At 41.7% G+C, this 22,475-nt stretch overlaps 2 protein-coding genes across 8 annotated transcripts in view; both read right to left on the reverse strand.

Moving 5' to 3' along the window:
• The window catches only part of anks1b (ankyrin repeat and sterile alpha motif domain containing 1B), a 278,541-nt gene extending 268,144 nt beyond the window's left edge, over window positions 1-10,397 (reverse strand). For 2 of the 5 annotated variants that reach the window (XM_084911145.1, XM_084911144.1), the window contains exon 1: window positions 9,737-10,395. In XM_084911145.1, coding sequence (XP_084767271.1) covers window positions 9,737-9,867 — 131 coding nt within the window. In that variant the 5' untranslated portion in view covers window positions 9,868-10,395. Of the gene's footprint in view, window positions 1-8,855; window positions 8,915-9,736 lie in introns of those variants that run through there. The other 3 variants (XM_084911141.1, XM_084911142.1, XM_084911143.1) reach the window with 3 other exon arrangements.
• A 4,957-nt stretch (window positions 10,398-15,354) lies between these two features.
• The window catches only part of bltp3b (bridge-like lipid transfer protein family member 3B), a 32,968-nt gene continuing 25,847 nt past the window's right edge, over window positions 15,355-22,475 (reverse strand). For all 3 annotated transcript variants that reach the window (XM_084909150.1, XM_084909152.1, XM_084909151.1), the window contains 4 exons: window positions 19,533-19,792; window positions 19,034-19,139; window positions 18,707-18,864; window positions 15,355-16,993 (listed from right to left, as the gene is read on the reverse strand). In XM_084909150.1, the coding sequence (XP_084765276.1) occupies window positions 16,865-16,993; window positions 18,707-18,864; window positions 19,034-19,139; window positions 19,533-19,792 (653 nt within the window). In that variant the 3' untranslated portion in view covers window positions 15,355-16,864. The remainder of the gene's footprint in view (window positions 16,994-18,706; window positions 18,865-19,033; window positions 19,140-19,532; window positions 19,793-22,475) is intronic.

Raw genomic sequence — 22,475 nt, forward strand, 5'->3', positions numbered from 1 at the left:
AATTAAATTTTAAAAATGAATACATTAAAAAATAAATAAAAGTGCTTTCTAAAAGCACCACCGGTCATTGCCTCGCGGAGTGATACGTACTGTGCTTCAACATAGTATTACCGTGTTATGTGTGCATAACCTCTTAGGTTTTGCACACATAACATTATACATGGTTATGCTGAGTATATGTCGGCCATTTTCCACTGGAAATGCCTTTTGGTTAAACTGTCAGCAAGGAATTTGCATTTGCACTGTTAAATTTTTATATAACTTTAATGCACATAAAAAAGAAACAGCTGCTTGTTTAAGTGAAAATACATTGATGGGTTTTTTTGTTTTTTGTTTTTTTGCACTAATAAAGTTGTGGAGTTGTAAAGCATTTTGTCTAGTGTCAATTATATCTCCAGTTATATCGTTTTCGCAAATTTTCAAATGTATATCGTGATAAATATTTTTGGTCATATCGCCCTGCTCTAATTGTAATGTATTATGATAGTTACACTAATATAATACCTGGTATCTTTTGGAAGAATAGCCTTCATACCACCAACAGGATTCCTGCCATTTGCATGTAAATCCCTTTAATATTTGATCAGTTGCAGCAATTGCACACATCAAAAATTGTTCTTGGTCTAATTAGCATTCGAAGCAAACATATTCAAACCATAATTTTGACGGGTAAAATTTTTAATTACAAAAATGTATAATTCAGTTTGCACAAAATTAACAATTCATTTCTAACAGCGAGAAATGCTGCTTTCAGATGTGTTCGGTAAGAATGTAAATTTTTGATTTCAGCAATTAAATTCCTACTCATGCCATCATTCGAGACATCGACAATTTTTCATCAATAGAAATCTAGATAATAAAATAATAATAATTCTGGCCAGCTAAAATTAAATTATTGACATGTTGCTTAAATTTGAAATCTAATTTCATATGTTTTCAACACAATTACAAATCAACCCAGATTGTTTTTTCTTTATCATCCAGTCACAAGTGCTAATATATTCAGTTTACCATCATATTTACTCAGGTAAGCACAGCTATTGTTTGCAAAAAGACACAAATCCAATATAAAGTCAATAAGATCAACTGTTCTCAATAGCATAACTATATGTTCTAGCTTTATATGGTTATATACCTATTGTGGGATTTAAAATTTTACCCAAATCTTCTAAAATATCTTGCTAATGCAATTCTATAATACCAACTGTGATCATTACAAGAGTATTTCCTTCTTTGTGTGTTCACTGACTCATTGCTTGCTGAGTCTCCCGTTTTCCTGCATTGATGCAGTTTAAAACAAGTGCAGGATCAGAAAATAGCTCTGTAAATGAAAGATAATCTTTAACTTTAAAGTTAGTAATTTCACTTTTTTATATTATTGATGCCATCAGCACTATTGCCTCAAAGCAAGAAGGTCTTGGGTTCAAATCCACCAATGATTTCTCTCTGGATATTCCTCCTTCTTTCCACAGTCCAGAGACTTCCAGCATGCTTTTCAATATATGACCTATGAATAATTTAAAAAACTGAGCAGACCAATCAGCACAAGCACTGCTTAAGCCAAGTTCCATACAGCATCTGGACAAATACAGGGAGTGCAGAATTATTAGGCAAATGAGTATTTTGTCCACACCATCCTCTTCATGCATGTTGTCTTACTCCAAGCTGTATAGGCTCGAAAGCCTACTACCAATTAAGCATATTAGGTGATGTGCATCTCTGTAATGAGAAGGGGTGTGGTCTAATGACATCAACACCCTATATCAGGTGTGCATAATTATTAGGCAACTTCCTTTCCTTTGGCAAAATGGGTCAAAAGAAGGACTTGACAGGCTCAGAAAAGTCAAAAATAGTGAGATATCTTGCAGAGGGATGCAGCAGTCTCAAAATTGCAAAGCTTCTGAAGCGTGATCATCGAACAATCAAGCGTTTCATTCAAAATAGTCAACAGGGTCGCAAGAAGAGTGTGGAAAAACCAAGGCGCAAAATAACTGCCCATGAACTGAGAAAAGTCAAGCGTGCAGCTGCCAAGATGCCACTTGCCACCAGTTTGGCCGTATTTCAGAGCTGCAACATCACTGGAGTGCCCAAAAGCACAAGGTGTGCAATACTCAGAGACATGGCCAAGGTAAGAAAGGCTGAAAGACGACCACCACTGAACAAGACACACAAGCTGAAACGTCAACACTGGGCCAAGAAATATCTCAAGACTGGTTTTTCTAAGGTTTTATGGACTGATGAAATGAGAGTGAGTCTTGATGGGCCAGATGGATGGGCCCGTGGCTGGATTGGTAAAGGGCAGAGAGCTCCAGTCCGACTCAGACGCCAGCAAGGTGGAGGTGGAGTACTGGTTTGGGCTGGTATCATCAAAGATGAGCTTGTGGGACCTTTTCGGGTTGAGGATGGAGTCAAGCTCAACTCCCAGTCCTACTGCCAGTTTCTGGAAGACACCTTCTTCAAGCAGTGGTACAGGAAGAAGTCTGCATCCTTCAAGAAAAACATGATTTTCATGCAGGACAATGCTCCATCACACGCGTCCATGTACTCCACAGCGTGGCTGGCAAGAAAGGGTATAAAAGAAGAAAAACTAATGACATGGCCTCCTTGTTTACCTGATCTGAACCCCATTGAGAACCTGTGGTCCATCATCAAATGTTAGATTTACAAGGAGGGAAAACAGGACACCTCTCTGAACAGTGTCTGGGAGGCTGTGGTTGCTGCTGCACGCAATGTTGATGGTGAACAGATCAAAACACTGACAGAATCCATGGATGGCAGGCTTTTGAGTGTCCTTGCAAAGAAAGGTGGCTATATTGGTCGCTGATTTGTTTTTGTTTTGTTTTTGAATGTCAGAAATGTATATTTGTGAATGTGGAGATGTTATATTGGTTTCACTGGTAAAAATAAATAATTGAAATGGGTATATATTTGTTTTTTGTTAAGTTGCCTAATAATTATGCACAGTAATAGTCACCTGCACACACAGATATCCCCCTAAAATAGCTAAAACTAAAAACAAACTAAAAACTACTTCCAAAAACATTCAGCTTTGATATTAATGAGTTTTTTGGGTTCATTGAAAACATGGTTGTTGCTCAATAATAAAATTATTCCTCAAAAATACAACTTGCCTAATAATTCTGCACTCCCTGTATATCAATATCATATCTGCAACTGGCAGAGTCCAGCGAGTCTCCTCATTTTATTTTTCTAATTTAGCGGCTTGCCTCTTTGAAAATTCAACTTGTTAAATCATTTTTTAATTTACCTGCAGGTCCCTGAAGACCTGCAGTTGCATGGTCAATGTTATGTAGAACAAAGCCCTGGTGTTGAGGTCTCCATGACAACACACACATTCATGTGATGGGAGTTTCTCCCCGTGAATATATTGGTAATCGTTGGCCTCACTGTGGCTGGATGAATATTTAGGACATGTTAACCAACTGCTTAAACCATATGCACAACAACTAACGACACACAAATACTCTTAAGTTGTGAGTCTGTATGTTTGTGTGTGTGTGCATGTGTTTCTATGTCCTTAAATGACTTGCATTCTCCAGAATTAACCTTTGACCAGTCCAGGTCGCCTGCACCACATGCAGCTCATCAATTCCTCCATCAGCTCTCACTCTTACTGCTCTGCGCACACAAACACACACACATCTGTGAATGCTAGCAGTGATTATGCAAGGATAATGGTTATGTCACACACTTAAGTCTCACAAAAAGCCACATCCAAGCACAAAGGGGCTGCTATCCAGACTTGGGTTTTGGTTGTGTGATTTGCCGTTTCCTGAAACAGAGAGCCGAAGTGCTGCGGCTGTGAAGCAACTTGAGAAAAATAAACAGATTTGTGGGTTTCTTTCTCACTCTTCATCCTCATTGGACAACATGTCATACAGCTACAGACACACACACACACACAGAGCCCCATGCTGTGTGCTACAAAGAGTGATCCGCCTAAAGACTCCAACACAAGCACGGGAAAGAATCAGAAAATAAAAGCCAGGGAGACCGCCTGTGAGGATGCCAATTAAAACAGACAGCCCATACAGGAGGAGTGTGTGCATGTGTGTGTCCTCTGGGAGTCACTTCTCTCCTCTTATGGGGTGTCTGTTTGCTAAGGAGAAGGGAAGTAAACACACCTATCCCCCCACCCCCCTCGCACACACACACACACAAACAAGAAGGGCTTTCCCCTAATGTTATTGAGTTAGAGCTAGCGAGAGTGAAGAGGGATCATCCGCCATCTGCCGAATCATGAGTCACTCTCTTTGTGCGTATCAGCTTTCAATCACCATCACCCCATCAGAGTCAATACTCTGTCTCGCATGCATTTATCCTCATTTCTCTTTATGAGGCACCGCACAAAGAAAATGATGTGTACAATAACAGCATGTCATCACAAATTCATCTTCAGTGCTAATATCAGCCCATGTGCAACACTGCTTGAAGTAAAAGTACACATTCTGATACTTTATCCCCTCACAGCAGTATCAGGGACTCACACAGATTTTTTTTTTTTTTTTGTTCATTAAAAAATAAAGACTGTCAACCTGTTTAAATAAAACATTTACAATGCAGCATCTTACTACTTTAAAGAAGACAGTACAATATAATATAATATAATGAAGCCTTGTTTTTGTATTCAAAAATACTCCAAACGGCTCTATAATTTATGTTGCTCACCCCCAAAAATCAGCTTTATGGAAAAAGTTGGGGTTTTGCTGTTTAGAAATATTGGCCAAATGTATTTAAACCAGTTATTTTTTGCTTTCTCTTCCTTTTTAAGTTCCAATTTCCTTCGGGGCCAACATTCGGGATCAATAAAGTTTTATTGAATTGAACTGAATAAAAAGGAACTATCCACAAAAAAAGAAGAAACCACCTTCAGAACTTAGCATTGCCATTATCTAGAGATAGTTCTGCTTTGGGGCATTTGATACGCACAGAAGCTGTTTGTCTACCACTATTGAATAACACGTTAACTACATACGTGGCGTGATCAGATTAGATGCTAATGCTCCAACAGGACAAAAATGCACAGCTTCAGCGAAATGAAATATATGAAATGAGGACCAGCGCAAACTCTGACAAGTGAAGCTGGCATGTCACAAGTCCAACAAAAAAATAATCACTGTCATTTGAAATCAGCTGCAAACGGGCGATACTGAAAGGACTTTTTACATGAAATACTGCTCGACTGTTAACCAAACTACTCCAGCTAGCCTTACTTGAGGACGTATGAAAGTAGGCGGGCGTTATCCAAATATGTTACATAGTGAGGTAGATACTTCAAACAAGACAGCTCGAGAGCAGTGCCGTCTGTTGGAGAGCGTAGCATTTGGAGTGGACTTCACACACCTTGAAATATTAAATAACCTTTACATGCACAGTGAGTAAGGTAAAAAAACACCAAAGAATAGGTTTAAAAGCCAGAAACCAGGACATGGCATCTCATATAAAAAAAGGATATGATAAAAGGTTTTGTCTTCTCTGAACAACTGCCACAAAGAGGAGGCACATTTGTTAAAATTAGACATTGGCCACTCTGAGTCACTGGCTTGGTGTCAGTGCCAGGACTGATTTGATTAAGCAGCTCAGCTTTCAACCAGACATGACCAATCCCCGAGGTCTGTTTTTCATATTCACAAAACTCTGATGTGCCACTAATACAGGCTCTCTGTAAATTATGCAACATTATGTAACGTAAATATTACAAGGACGTGCAGCTGTAAGTGTTTCGGGGATGGTTTTTATTATTTATTGTTCCCTCCCAGCACAGAGAAACAGCCACCATGTACAGTACGGGTCATCTAGATGAGAATGTGGCCCATTAAAGAGTGATGAGATCATCCACTATTGATTTTCCACCGTGCACGTGTGTTCATGTGGAGCACTCCACGCCACAAAACTGCAGCAAAGGATCGCCTTCTCTACATCCTCCTCTAGTGTGTTTATACAGTACGTGTGCGCCTAATGTTCGTGTCCCACTTGGCGATTTAGTGCGATTCTTTCAGAGGAACCTCATGACTTAGGAATGCCGTGAATGGCTCAGAGGCCTTAAGATGGGAAAGTATGCATCGATTTTGGAGATCATTCCCACAACATTAGCCTGCACTCGCTCCTCCGATCACTGTGACCTCTCTGTTGACTCATTCATCTGCTAAAGCACAAAAAGCTCTCTATTAGGAGGTGTGTCACACATCTGGTCACACACACATGACTCTAACAAGACTGCCACATCTGTGCGTGTCTGTGTGTTTGTGTGTGTGTAGCCTATGGGAGTTTTCAGGCATCTCCTCAGGGGCCTGTGTCTTGACTGAATAAAAGTCAAGTATGTGTAACAGCAGACATAACTCACTGAAAATGACCTGTAGACATACAGTATTTCCACCCATAATGCATCTGACTGACCTCGACTTCACCCTTCAAATTAATCATGTTTCATTCTAGCTACTGCGGTTTGTTTCTCATGCTGTAATGACCTAACCACTCCACCTCTTACCACCCCCACCCCCTCAGTGGAAAATCTGGCTTTTCACCCTTCGATAAATTAAACTCCCAAACCTAATTCATAAAGTAAACACAATACGGAACAATGTGTACAGTTCTAGGACATCAGAGATGAGATACAGACAGTAACAAACTGGGTGTCGTTGTTTAGTTAAATCCCTTTTATCAACACACATTTTTGCAGACAGGATAAAGAAACGCCATCGCCCAAACTAATGTTAATTTACTTTTAAATATGACAAAATGAAGAATCCATAACACAGCACCACGAACAGGGTTTCGGGCATACAGGGCCTAAGGGAAAGTCCACACAGAAACAGAGTAGCAGAGATGCACTAACCAGAAAGCATGGAAATCAAATCAATCAGTCAATGAAATTCAGTGACGTGTAGTGTACAACATCCCAACTCTCACCTATGGTCACAAATTCTGGGTAGTGAAAAGCAGGAAAAACTCCTAATTTGGCAAAGCAACTTAAAGCCCAATATCCAGACCTCTTCAGAGAATTCAAGGGGAGTTTTAATTCAACATGATCAATGAGCTTCTTCTGAAGGATGGCCGAGCTCAACCTTAGGGATAAGGTGAGGAGCTTGGCCATTCGGAAGGAGCTCAGAGTACAGCTGCCGTTCCCCAACATCGAAAGGAGCCAGTTGAGGTAATTCAGGCATCTGACCAGAATGGTGCCAGGTGCCTCACAGGTGAGGTGTTCTGGGCATGTCTCACCTAGAGGAGGCCTTGGAACAGACCCAGGACACGCTGGTGAGATTATATCTCATGGCTGGTTAAGAAGACTTGGATAAGTGATGGGAGGAGGATGGATGGAGGTTATGTTTAAGTACACTGAGTAATCATTTTGTTGAAGTATCCGATTGGCTATCGAGAATCATGTAATTCTACTGGCATCGATAATGACTACATTTCTGGTATCGCGACATCTCCTTTGCAGATACGATCAGCTGAAACGAGTTTCCTGTGTTGGTTGCTTGGCTCAGCATTAGAGACGAGATGATGAGCGCAGACATCCGCAGGGAGCTCAGAATAGAATCACAGTGAGAGGGTTTGGGCATCTGATCTGGTTGCCTCCCTGATGCCTTCCTTTGGAGATTTTCCTCACCTATCTAGAGAGACACCCCCAGAACTCACTGAAGAGATTATATAATTCATCTAACACTTCATGGGAGCACTTTGGGATCCCCCAGGATGAACTGAAATAGCATGTAGCTACTACAACCAACTTTGCATAAGCAGAAGATAATAAATGTATGGTTGTGTGGATGGATTACTCTAACGAGACAACATCCTCTCCAATTGTGAACGTTCAGTCAGCCGGCTCCTGTCCTCACAGACTCGTGTTTCACTTGCCGGCTCTCTACTACAGAAGTCTTTTGCCACCAATGAACCAAAAAGAAGAACAAGCGCGAGCAAACAGGTTCACCAACTCCTTCCTCTACCTAAACAAAAATTCAGTTACTTTATTATCTCAGAGAGGAAATTAGCATCCAAAAACAGAAGAACACAAATGCATGTATGTATGCATGCAGGTATCATAATGAGGAGTGAAGCAAAAATCTGTCCTGTCTTCATCACAACTTGTTGCAGCCAGCGGGGAGCTTCTCTCTCTTTTTCTATTACATGTATTATTCACACAACAAGGGCTGCAGAAATTATCACCAACTGCACATAACAGACACCATGTGCTGTGATTCCTCTCTGTGCTTTTACACTTGGGCTGAATGTCTCAAAGCACGGCTGTCTCTCCCGTTTCTTTGGGTTGTGAAGACACTAATATTCAGATCTGGCTGTCTTCGAATGTAGCTAACGTCTGACTAATTAAACAGAACTTGAATCACGATGTCTCTATTTGAATAAGGACTCTTTAAGACCCTGACAGAAATGCTGACACCTGTAGTGGACTGGTTTGCCTTCCCCCTGCAAGCATGCGACCTTATCCCAGTCATGAGACGTTCTGCTCGGGAAGCCTGAGGCTGTACTCTTCCCAAACGCCCCCCTTCTTTGATCTCCTAATCACCTGGCTCAGCCTGGGCCCGAAAAGCGAGCAGGGAGCGGCTGCAGGGGCAGGAGGAGGACAATCATAACCACAGCAGTTGCTCTGGAAGGGAGATTTAAACCTTTTTTCGTTTTTTTTTTTTTTGGGGGGGGGGGGGTCATTTAAAGGTTGTAGTTTCACGCTACAATGTGATCACGCCCCAGCATACCGAAACTAATGAATTTATCTGTTATGCATCATTCAAGGTTACAAGGTGAAATCTGGAGCCTCTGAACACAGTGCCACCTGTTAACCTGACAACAAACAGCATTTCCTGACGCCGCTCACGTACCTCTTCGTGTTTGAAGAAGCAGCCAGTTCGAGTGAAATCCACATCCCCTTTTGTTAGAGGATCCAGTGTTTGTTTACCATTTGTCTTCTCACAAAGAAGCACATGAATGCTGCAGAACAGCTTCAAAGCCAACTTGGACGTTGTGCCTGTCAGGCCTTCCCAGCATCATGTAAAAAAAAAAAAAAAAGCCATGGTGCGATATAAATACCACACCGGCATCAGTTTAGCAATAATAATATTTTCCCGGAAATATCTCATAGCTGCACAAAAACATATATAAAACAGACTGAACTGAAAATTACAAACACTTGCATTCTGTCAGTGTGTGGAACTCTCTCTCCCTCTCTAAACACTCGACCCAGTCGTGGGATCAGCAGAGGACAGGAGCTGACTCCCCATTAAACTGTCACATAGTGACAAATTCTGCCTGGGATAACAGGGGGCTGTGTCTAGTTATGATTTGGCCTGCTGCCCGTTTGTGTGGCTTTAAAAGTGCACTTTGCTTCACATGCTGGTCTCTGGACTTTGCATAACATTCCTCTTCCCCTCCTGTGTCAAGCAGGGTTTTGCAACCGAACACGAAGAGCCCCCTAAACACCCCTATTGTCTCCGAGAAGCCCTGTGGTGGTACCGAGCAGCTGACACAGTGTTCAGTGCGGAGGTCTTTTTCTGCAGCTCAGAGGAGGGCTGGCTGACTGGAGCTGCGGTTTCTTGGCTCATTTCTCGTGCACTGACCTGAGATGAAGCTAAAATGTGCCTAATTTTTACAGAGTGGACCCCTCCACCCTGTGGAATCCCCTCCAGCACTCCCCCCTCCGGGGTTCCCCGCCCCTCCGGACATTGTTGCGGTCATGGGAAGCAAATTCAAGCAGGCTGCTTACCTTAGTAGGTTGGGCAGAGGGATGGAGCCAGAGCCTGACCCCAGTATTCCCTTCTTCCCGCTCAACAATTTCTCCACCAAGGCGACATTCCCAGTCCGGGCGGCTTCCAGCAGCTCCTGCTCCTTCCCCATCCCGGACACAAGTTTGCAACGACAAGGAAATAGAAATCCAACAAATCTCCCATATACGCCTCCTTTCCTCCCACCCCCGACACCTTTCTTCACTGTCTGGTGTGGGAAAGCATCAGAAAGGATTCCTATCACTGCATGCTGCTGCTGCTGCTGCACGGTGGAAATAGGTGTTACTGATGCTGCAGATCAGCTCTGGCGCGCACTGCTCTCCTAAGTTCACGGGCATGCACGGGTCCGCTTCACTGCACTTCTCCCCGGTGCAGTGCAATCAGGAGCAGCGGGGAGAACCGAAGCGAATCCCTGAAGTGTGAAGTGAAGAGTAACCAGGGTTTAAAAGAGAGAGGGGGGACAAAAAGGAAAAACAAACTCCTTCTCACTCCCAACTCTCACTCCCCTCCGCTTCTCGTCTCTGACGCTCCTGCCGGTAACAGCCGGGAGGTGAAACTCCATCCGCCGCCACAACAAGCTCTCCTTCCCCCCGCTGCACTCAGCACTCCTCTCCTGCGATCCAAGCGCACTGCCCGGTGCTTTTCTGTGTCGCCTGAACCTCAACGTCAACTCACCTGTCGTCAAACACTGGGCTTCCTGCTTACAAAATAAAACAACTTTTTTTTAGGTGCCTCCTTTTTTATTCTCATCCTAAATCCCTCTACATCTCACACTTGAGTGGTTTTGGATCCAGATAAAGCTGGAAGCCAGCAAAAAACTTCTCCAAATCGACAAGATTAACTGCTGTTATGGGCTACAATAGTTACATTATGGGGACAGAATTTCAGGTTAGGTAGGTTGAATACATACCGACTTGTTTAGATCTATTTTGAGGCCTGGTAGATACTTTATGACAGTATTTAGGAGAGCAAATTGCTATTTAGCTTTCAATATAAGCAAAGCACAATATGATTATACACCCTAAACAAAGCAGCAGAACTCATTTGGGGCTAATCATTTATACAAATAATCACTATTATTTCTGAGTCATGTTTACTTCTGCTGCACTTATTCCCAAACACATTTACTGCTAAATTAGTACTTTTTAATGGCCCCCTGGAGTACTGGGTCCCCCTGGGGTAATCGGCTGTTAATTAGAAGCCTTCTTTCAAATCATTTTTGCTTCTGGTGCTTACTAATAAACACTCTGGAGATAAAATAAGCTAAAATCATTATGCTATTCCTGTACTGAAGAGAATCTAATTAGATTTTGTCCCTTATCACTTATGCGATGCTAAGCCTTTATTTTGAAAGTACTCCTGCTGTGCTTCCTCTGTTACCACGGGTTACCTGACTGGCAGACTTACTGTACAGTCTGGGCGTGGATGACGATGCTACAGCACCAACTGTAGGCTATGCCTTTGTTAGGTTCACACTCGCAGCAGCCACCGGCAGTAGCAGCCGCTGCCGCTCTCACGCCTCAAACTTATTCTGGAACACTTGCACATGCGCACTCCTCCTCTGTGCGGACAGTGTATTCTCGTCACTGCTGAATAGATTTAGTAGCAGGTGAGCTCCTAAAATATCCCGCAGTCATGCTATAGCAGAGTTTGTGTGAATGCAGAGGAAGGATTTGTCTTTTTTTCTCTTATGTTTGCTGATGTGACTGCCTGGGAAACTGAGACTCCCTCCACCCTCTCCACTGCGCCCCCACTCTGCAGGTCGGTGCAAGCTTGGACCTGCTAAATTGGAATTTAGAAGCAAATGTTGCCTTTAAGCACTCCACCTGCAGCTGTAGTTTTTTCCCCCGAATTTTTTAAGTGCTTTTAGGCAATTCAAATGATTAAAGTCTTGAAATTAAAGAATAATTTAAATATGCATTTATTATTTTCTTCATTAGTTAACCTTGGAGCAAATAAAACTTTACTTTTTCACATCTATGCGAAGATGACAGTAAACTACAAGTCAGCTTTTATGAATTTTAGTATATTAGGTAAGAATTTAATATCTAACAACCCCCAAATTATCCAAATGTTTTTGTTTTATTTTTATATTTTTAATAACCTGATTATATTTCACAGAAACATACACCCTCAGCTGCTGCTGAGGCTTCAAAGGCTGTGTGTGCTCGCTCCACGTGTTTCCAGCTGTGGCAGCATTCAGATTAAGGTCCTGCGTGTCACCTGTTGATCTGAAATCAGGTCAGCAATAGCAGATTTCTGCAGCGGTGGGGAGAAAAAAAGCTCTTTGTTCGCACAGACTTATGATATTACTGTCATCCTCGCACCCACATGTTAGTGATTACATGATGCTGCTCAGTGAGAGAGCTGGATCAAGCCTCTGCTTGCACAGGTTACTACTATTATTGATTATACAGTATTGATGTGACATACATATCCCAGTAATGTGTAGGTCTGCAGATGCGAAATAATCATTTAAAAACACATGTCATCATGATCACATGCTGTTTACTTTGTGAACATGTAGAAGCTTAGGCTGGTGGAAATGTATGGTGGCCCTGAGGTGCCAAATACATACATAAATTGCTTTTTACAAAAAACAAAACAAAAAGTCGTGAAAATACAGGTGCTACTTCATGAGATATTCTCACTGGTCACTTCATTAGGTACACCTTATTGGATTGGGTCCCTTTTTATCTTTGTAGCTGCCTTAATTGTTTGTGGTACACCCACCCAACAAGTTGCTGGAGACACTCCTCAGAGATTTTGGTCTGTACTAACACAATAGGATCCCATAGTTGATGCAGATTTGTCTGCTGCACATGCATAATGTGAATTTCCAAAGATGTCCCAAAGATGCTCTGTTGGACAGAGCTGGTGATTGTCGAGGCCATTTGAGCACAGTGAACTCATTGTCATGTTTAAGTGACATGCATGGTGCCATCCTGTTGGAAGCAGCCTTCAGAAGATGGGTACACTGATCATAAAGAGATACTCAGTTATGTTTGGTGTTTAAACGATGCACAGTTGGTACTAAGGAGCCCACAGTGTGCTGAGAAAGTATCCCTCACACCATTAAATTACCACCAGTCTGAACCGTTGATTCAAGGCACGATGGCAATACTTTCATATTCTGATCTTAGAATGTTTTTCAATCTCTTATTGTCTGCTTTTAGCGCGCCTGTATGAAAAATACAACCTCAGCTTTCTGTAATTAGCTGATGTACCTAAGTGGCCGAAGAGTCTATATTAATCTTGTTCAAAGTAGTGAACCTACCAGCAGACTGTCATTTCCTTCCTCATAAGAGGTGCCACTAGTATGACTGAAAACAATAGACTGCGTGGCATTGCATACGGCACAAGCTGAAATCGAAATGCTCCTCTTAAAAAAGACCAAACAAAACTCATTTCTTCTATAATACTATAATGCTTCTATAATAATTCCGTTTTTTTATTAAACCTGCACACTATCATTGTATAAAATATCACAGGATCGCTCCAACGCTGAACTAAAACCAGAGGATGAAACAGTGAAGAGGCAGCTGCAGCCACACTGGGTGTTGGACACAGATTTTGCACTTCGCACTCAGCCGAGACTCAACCTGATGCCTCTCTCGTTCATCCTATTTCCCACAATCCTGCCGCACATGGAGCTGGCAATCCCTGTACTCTGCTCCACACACACACACACACACACACACACACACTTGCAGTATATAAGTGAACGTGTACACTTTGCTTACATAAATGGGTCTGCACTGTGATGTAGCTGTCATCACAGACACATTAAGCTGCAGTATGTAAACAGCAGAGGAGAGCAGAACTTTTCTGTCTCTTAGACACACACACTTGAACACTTAATGTCCTTCTATGACTCACTGCACTTCTCCAGCCATAAAATGTCATGACCATTTATGTTCACAAAGACCAAACGCTCTGCTGCAGCGCTTCAGTGCAGCACGTTTGAGCTGACAAAGTGGCTGCACTCTTATTTAAAGAGCTTCACCCTCCAAGCTTCAATATTTAGCAGTATTTCTTACACACACACACACACACACACACATATATATATATATATATATATATATATATATATATATAAATGAATTAGCAGTTTTAAAAGTGTTCATTAATCTAGCTTTCAAATAGAAGTTTCAAAAGTAAGTTATGTTGCGGTTGTGCTGTCAGAATGAATTTTTATGTGTTTTTAATTTGTTATTTTTCACTTAAACTGCATATAAACATGTGTTAGATACGTTTGACACCAGCGTGCCTGTTGTATTCATCCAGCCAAATTTTTTTAGCACCTACATAAATTTACCTCTCAAATCAAGTCACATACATTTTGTTAAAAGCCTTTTCAATTTGTGTCAGAATCAATCAAAAAGGGGCGGTCGTTAACCTAACTTTGACCCTTGAAGGGTCACCGGTGTCTTGGTGATTTTTAGGAGGCCAACACTGCTGCTGTGTAAATTGTAGATGTATGAAATATACGGCTGTGCTGCAAAAACAACACATTTTCACATACAAAAAATGAAATATTTAGTGCTCCTGTATAGGCTGAGATAAAGTGTAGAAATAGCAGAAATCGCTGAAGCACTAAAAGACCAGGAGAAACTGCCCATTTTAGAAAGAGTTTCTTAGGTTTTCACAGGAAAGCAAAGAAACTACAAAGCTCCAGTATTAAATCAGCCAATGTGGTTTTTCTCTTATTAGCCAACAGTGATTAAAGCCCAGCTTTTAAAGTTTGGTAGCTAAAGAGGGAGCCTCATATAGTCTGAAGCTGAAGACGACAACTGTTTGACAAGGGATAAGACAAAGACGCGTACATATAAACATCTTTCTGCCCCTGCTGGATTCAAACTACCCTACTGTAACAGTGCTAGGTTAATGCAGTTAAAGAGTCGGAGTTAACGTTTGGTAAAACTTTGTGCTATGGTGCTCATTTTCTATTTGTTTATTACGTAGTTGTCATACAATTATAATGCCCTACTAAGCATAATCATGTTCTACGCACACCCTCTGGGCCATTAACTAAATAGAAACTTCACCATCGAGCCAGAAACAGTCATAGAGACTGAAATTAGAGTTCTTAATGCTTGTAGTTTAGTTGCATAAAAATAGGCTGCGTTTTTTTTAAGCGCTATTAAAGGAAATATCTACTCTCACGGTTCCTCCACCTTATAAGGCCCAGATGGAGCAAAGCATGGTAACACTTTATTCTATGAAGGAAAACTTTTATTTAATCACCAAATAGAGTAAGCAATTCATATGGGATTGATAGTGAGTTTAATAAAGAATGAATAGGCAACTAATAAGCATAGAGGTAATGGTGATGTTGATCTTAATATTTTAGATCAACATATTCACCATTATAAAAACATTTTAAAAACATAGCTCAGCGTTTGTGTCTTTTTCCAAAACTTTTGACAAATGCTCACAGACCGAAGAACAACGTCAGTGTGTTTTGTTTGTTCATGGCAGTTTGTGTTTCACATTTTTAAGCTGCTGACAGTAATGAGCTTTAGACGTAGGCACGGGAAGTCTCATAATGAGCCGAGGAAGATGTCTGCAAAGAACTTCACACCTGACGCTTAGAAAAAGTGAAACCTTTTCAGTCGGATACCTTTTATTATTGTGAGTATTTCAGCAGCTTTGACAGACAAAAATACAACTTATTATTACGTGTGTATTTTTTCTTTTTTGTTTTTTTAAGATTTTTTTTTTTTTTTGGTGGGGGGGGGAAAAACTAAGTCTAGGAAAAATGGGCCAAAATAAAGCAGACGTAAAGTAAAACATTCCTCTTTAAGAAGACAGCTCTGTTAAAAATCTAATTTCAAGTCTGAATCGCTCATTCGTGGAGGCAACTAGCTGTGTTTCAGGAAACCAAACAAATCAAAACATTGTTTTAAATTAAAAAGAAAAAAAAAAAAACATCCTGAAATGAATAAATGCACCTTCAGACCGATTTAATGTTCCGAATCCACAGACGCCAAAAACTATCCTTTTGTGCTGTGCCGAAGCATGTGCTGTTAGAAAAGTCACTCCCCCTAAAGTAGCCGCACAAGCGTGAGGCATGGGCACATGAACAGATAGTCTTTGTGTGTCCACGGGAAAAAAAATTAAATAAAATTACATTAGATGGCAGATTAGAAAATTCACATAAAGACGCACACACACACTTAAGATATCAGGCAGCTTTACGGTGCCCTAATTTTCCTCTTTTCTCAGAGTGGATGTTTATTTCCACTGTCTCTACTCGTCGGCTCAACTTTTCTCTCACAGTTCTGATTGTTGTATTTACATTGCCTCAGTTTTAAAAGTGCAGCACATGTTAAGGAGCTATTTACACATAATTAAAAAAAATAAAATAAATGGGAATGGGTGCGGGCGGGGAGGAACAGACTGGTGTCAAAGCCATGGAAATTCACACTTTACTTGTAAAGAAATGCTTGTTCTGACTGAGACATACACGCATTCAACTGAATCACTGCAAAATCATTCAAAGTTCTGTAGAAAATAGTTATGTGTTCCCATTCTTGCACAATATACACTGTACACGCTGCGAGGACGAGCAGGAACATGATTCGTCGCTCCCCTCTGAATATGAAAGCGCTGGATTACAAATCGAATTTCAGCGCAGTGCAAAGTAAGACATTCCTCTGAAGATACGACATTCAGCGTTTCCCCATGCCTACAGGTCTGAGTGAAGCTCACTGACGAAAAGCTGGGATGCTTTTTTTTAATTGAAACTTGAACAACAGAAGCAGGTTTCTGGGAATGGTTTTCTGTAGGCACGACCAAAGTTAGAAATCTCATCCTCTTGCTGTCTCACACAAACACACACAGGTGCGCTTTTTATCCTTCTTAGCGCTGCAAACGTGTGAATTGTCCACAATTAAAAGTGGAAAACATAAAACAGATGACGAGTGTGTAAAAATGCGTTTTCTCAGAGTCGTCAAAGACTCAGGATTGTTTTATTTGTATAAGTCTGAAGTCACGCGGTGGCTCGTGAAAAGGGAGCCGCCACTGTAGTTCTAAAGAAAAAAAAAATCATCTTCTTTTCCTTCTTATTTTGCGAGACTTGTCGGGTCTTAGAGAGTGGCGGTCTAGCTGGTGCTGACTTTGAGGTTCTTCAGTCGGTGAAGCAGCGAGTCCTTCTCCATCTGAGCCTCAGCCAGCGCCATCTTTGCCCGGGAAAGCTCCACCTTTAAACACTCATTCTCTTCGATCAGCATCTGAAAGAAGAAATAAACAAACATCACAATCTGCCCCACATACAGAATATGGAACATTTCATCCTTCATTGACCGCTCACATTCTCAGCAGTTCAGTTGCTGTTAATCAGCCAGCTCCAACCATTCCAGTCTCAGTTTCCCTACAGGTATGAAGTCATTCAGGTGTCTCGCGTGTCTCATCGGTAGGCTTAATATTATACCCCCCCAGGGATCGCTGCTTATATGAAGACTTAAGAGAAATACTATTTCTTTGGAAAGTTGGGCTGTATAGAAAACATAACGACTGCAGCAAGTTTTACCACAAAGAGGAAGAAGAACAAGCAACGGCTACAGTGAACAGTTTCAGGGGCTTTTCATGTCTGATTCCACTGAACTATATGTGGCTTTTGCACATAATGACTTCTGTCTTTTAGCCGTGACCAAAAAGCCAGATAAGACAATAGGTCTTAGGTGCCTACAGTATGATGCAAAAGTCTTGAGTCATTTCTCATTTCTTTTTTATTGTGCTTGCAAAGAGACAGATTTTGTGGTAATATTTCAAAGCGGTCTTAATCAATAGAAGAAATGGACAGAGACCACTTACTGAACATTTAGACTCTTTGTTACTAACATCCAGTTTCAAAAACACAATTTGTTCATAAACAGTAGTTTTGCACCAACAGGGTGATCCCCAGAGAGCTATTAGCTAAAAGCTCAGTGTATCTCGGCATAGTGTGCAGTGTGTCTTTAAAAAAATTTGAGGAACCTGAAAAAGTGGAGGACAAAAGGGGAAGAAAAAAAAAAAGCTATCTATATATGAAAGTCATCATCTCGTTAAGAAATAGGAAAATATCCAGTCACAACCTGAAACAGGACCTGAGAGATGCATCTGACCCATCAGCTGATCCATCTACTGTTCACTGACGCTTCATCAGAAATGGTCTCACCATCCAATATCTGTATCTGGAAAGTATCTGATTGGCAGTGGGTTCATTTTTCAGCATGACAATGATCCCAAACACATAATAAAAACATACCAGGACAGAAAAACACTATCATTCAGAGACTGGCCTCCTCAGAGCCTGGACCTCACCATTACTTACGCAACATGGGATCATCTTGACAAAGAACGAAACAAAAGGCAGCTAATATCCAAGGAAGAGCTTTGAATGTCCTTCAAGAAGCCTGGAGAACTATTTGTGAAGACTATTTAAAGAAATTACAAGAAAGTTTGCTTAAGAGAGTTCAGGCTGTGCTGAAGAATAAAGGTGGTCAATAAATTGCTGCACCTAATTTCCATTTTTCCAGCAAAATAAATGCAGAGAGGCTCAAGACTTTAAACAGTATTGTAATTCCAAACAGACCCTCACCGTGGGATAAAGTTTAAAAGGTAATTTAGCTATTTTGGTGGCAATGAATAAGCATCGAGTAGATCTGGCTGAAAATGCAATGCTTTTCCTAAGTTTCTAAATATCACTCCCACTGTGAAACAAACTGAAGCCAAACACAGAACTGGAATAGCTTTACCAAAGCAAAACCTGGCACACCATGCTTCAGCCTCCAGAATGATCAGAAAGAAACAACATTCTCATTTGGAGCTGTTTGTAGGAGAAAATGATGAAGAAGAAGAACAAAAACATGAACATCAACACTGTTTGCACATGTGGTGTTTGTTTTTTTTTGCCTCTACGCTCTCTATTCTCTCTTTCCACTGTGTTTTGCTGTCTTTCTCACCTTCTCCTTGTCAGATGGAGGGGGGCTGGTAGGCGGAGCCTGAGTCTGCGTCGCCTTTGAAACACCACAGATGCCGCCCACAGTCTCAGGGACTGGACTCAGAGAGCTGTCAATCACTGAGGCCGCTTGCTTGGGTTTGGCCTCACCTGCTCTATCCACTGTGAGGAAAAAGAGAGAGGGAGAAGAGGAGGGAGTTCGGATGTGTGGATGCAGCGAGCGTGGACTTTAAAAAGCCACTTAATAGGTCATCTTATATAACTGCAGTGAATCAGCGCTGGAGTGGAGGTGGAAATATCTGGCAGATGAAAATGTGTGCACGTTTGTCACCTCCTATAGAGAAAGACCCGTCGTCTCTTCTGTGTACGATGAGGCTGTCGATGTGCAGCATGACTGGCGAGGGCTCCGAGTCGGCATTATCACGAGGGTCATCATCCTGCAGGAGACACAGCACATGTTGTTGGGACTGAGTGTACCAGAGACAGAATGAGGGAGACGTTTAGTCCACATCCATTTTCTCAAATCAGTTCCACAGCAAAGCTGCTTGACCATGAAAGAACCAAACAGAGTAGAAAGGCCTTTTCTTTCTGTGTCATTAAACCTTTAGTTCAAATCCAAATGCCAATTAGGCCACAGTTCAAAATATTTAACTTGGTAACAAGAGGGTGCTTTAGTCTGAGGCAGTGAGTTATGGGCTCCATTAGTAAAACTGGATTTGAAGCAATGAGACAAATTTCCCACTGAAACAGTTCTGTTGGTGTTCTGCAACAGTAACCTCGGGGTAAAACACAAACTTTGCAAAGTACGAAACTGAAATAAGTCTTTTCACCTTTAAATCAATGTGTGTGTCCCTGATGCTGATCTCCATGGGCAACACCTGGGAGGCCGAGTCGTCCTCCAGGAAAAGGGCAAGGTTGCGGAGCGAGGACATCATGAAGCTCGCCGTGTAATCGTGAAGCTGCAGCTGGAGGAAGCCGTTACGTTCAGCCAACGGGGAGTGGGCGGCGGCCCAGGGCCCGCTTTCCAGCCGAGCCCGGACCGCCGGACCGTGAAGGCCCTGGATGGATGCAGAGCTGGTCTCGCCGCCAGCTGGGAAGGAAGAGATATAAGCTGTTAACATCAACGTCACATTTGTGAAGCGTGGACAAGTCAGCTTAAATACACCCGACATTAAAATCCACCCAACATGAAATAAGGCTGGTGTGTCTTTTGAAAGTGCCCAGGAAGCTGACAAGAAGCAAATTTCACTTCTTGTCCAATTCAAGATTTGGACCGTTTTAATCTCTCTGTGTAATCAGGTCAAACCATCAGCTGATATTAGCTGACTGCAAACGTTTATCTCGAGATGTTTTTGAACCTACTATGAACACTGGTCTGAAATTTATGTCAGAGAAAAAAAGATGGTGCCAAAATCTCCCTTTTTTCCTTTTTCATTCCCTTTTCTCAACATCAGTGTAGAGTCACTTTATTAGGTACACCTTGCTAGTACTTGGTTCGACCCGCTTTTGGCTTCAGAAACAACTTAACTCTTCATGGCACAGATTCAACGAGGTGCAGGAAACATTCCTGAGATTTTGGTTCATACTGACATGACAGCATCAAACAGCTGCTGCAGATTTATCCAGTGGATGGAAGTAGGAGATATTTGAGGAAAGGACACTCGTTTTCATGCTCAAGAAACCAGTTTAAAATGAGTTTTGTGACATTGCATGTTATCCTGCTGCAAGCAGTCATCAAACAGTCAGTACAATATGGGCAGACATAGTCGGCAACAATACTCAGGAAGGCTGTGGTGTTTAAATGATGCTCGGTTGATACTATGGGATCCGAAGTGCACCAAAAAAAACACTATTATCCCAAACAACCAGCAGCTGTTTGAACTGTTTATACAAGGCAGGATGGATCCATGCTTTCTTGCTGTTTAAGCTAATTTTCTAAGCTAAATCAAGAATCATCAGACTCTTTGGGTGCTACCATTCACGTGGATGTCACTTACCACCCAACAAAACACTGCAGCACACCAAGCACACCATGTCACACTAGCAAAAACTGCTCAGGGACCACTAAAAGAATGTCACAAAGAGCTTTGGGCACTGAACCTCGAATTATCTTCAACCAAATCTGAGCATTGGTGATTTCCACAGAGGTGTCACCCTGCAAACTACATCATGAAAAGGATCCACTGCTAACACCCACCAGGTGGGACTATACAATATTAGGCAGATGGTTTTAATGCTGTAGCTGAGCAGGGCATTTAACACATTAATAAAGTTTAATATGCTCACATTGTTGTCACGGTGAAGTTTAAGGACGTTCCTTACTTCTTAAAATGTGTCAAAAACATCTCGAGGTCATCACGGTTACTTCTTCTAAATAAAGGGTGAATTTTAATATCAGGTTTACACAAGCTCAAAGTAAGAGGTGGGATGAATGAAAAGACAGAGGAAGAATAACATCAGAAAGACGAGTGGGAGACGGACTTGAACAGAAAGTTAAAAAGAAAGAAAGAACGAAAGAAAAGAAGCCGGAAGGATTTAAGAAGGTGGGCTGAAGGAGATCTTTTACAGTCCCATCGGCTCTTTGCAGCTGTAATGTTTAATTATTTCCAAAGCCTGGGGACTTGAGGGTTTGGTGGAAAATACAAGCAAAAGTTTTCATTGAATACTTTATTTATTATATGAATAAAACACCTAGCACATCTAAGCTCCAAGGAGCTGAAAAGAAAAAAGGTTTGCTGGTGTACTAATGAAAAAAAGAGTTTCACCCCTGAAAGACTTGAATATGACTACAGGAACTACAAAATGTGACTGTAACAATCCTATTTTTTTGCTGGGTTTTCTTGAGAAACAGAAGTAAAGAAGACAAAAAAATGAGTACAGAGAGAAAGAAGACACATGTGAAGTGAGAAAAGTCTCAAGGAGTTGTTTTACGTTAACGTCAGCACACAAAAGGGGGACGTTCACTGGGCAAGCGCACGAATACAGACAAGTTTTTGAACAGGTGAGAGAGTCGCAATAGGAACACTTAGCAAGGCATGAAAATGGCCACTTAAAGAAATCACTCTTTTTATTATGACAGCGAGAAGCGCGTCACTTCCCTTTCAAACGCTCTCTAAAGGACAGTCAGGAGAAGGTTAATACTGTAGGGCAACTGCACGCCTAGCAAAAACACTCAAAGACACACACACACCGAATTCTGTCAGCTTTTCCTCAGATAAAATTGCATATTCTCTCAATCCTGAGCAGCCAGGGTTGAGGCGAAGAGAGGGAAGATGGGAGTGGGTGAGGAGAGAGAGCGAGGGAGCCAGCAGCCAAGAACTGAATGACTGTGATAAGACAGGGAGGGGAGGGAGGGGAAATGGCCTACAGAGGGAGAGAGATGAAGGAAAGGAAAGGTGAAGGAAAGGGAGGGGTGAATGACAGAGGATTAGTAGGAAGATGGAGTAGGACCTGGAGGGAAGAGTGAAAAGGAAGGTGGAGGGAAACAAAGAAGGAAGGGGGGGGGTAGGATAGCTTTTGTGAGATAGGAGAAGGAGAGGAGGCGAGGGGTAAAGCTGGCATTTCTCTCATTGCCTGAATCACTGGACTGAAACTGCAAAGTCTGCTGCAGTGGAGAGATGAGGTAGTAGGAGGGAAAAAGAAAAAAAAAAACAGGGGAGGATGGAGAGAGAGAGAGAGGGTGAAAGAGGAAGGATGGGAGGATTTGGGGTTAAAGCTGTCAGCACAAAAAGTAGCTGTTACCCTAAATATGGCACGAATGTGCGTAGATTTGA

The sequence above is a fragment of the Perissodus microlepis genome, chromosome 17, assembly GCF_051167445.1.
Source record: "Perissodus microlepis isolate ML-2025 ecotype Zambia chromosome 17, ASM5116744v1, whole genome shotgun sequence".
NCBI lineage: Eukaryota > Metazoa > Chordata > Actinopteri > Cichliformes > Cichlidae > Perissodus > Perissodus microlepis.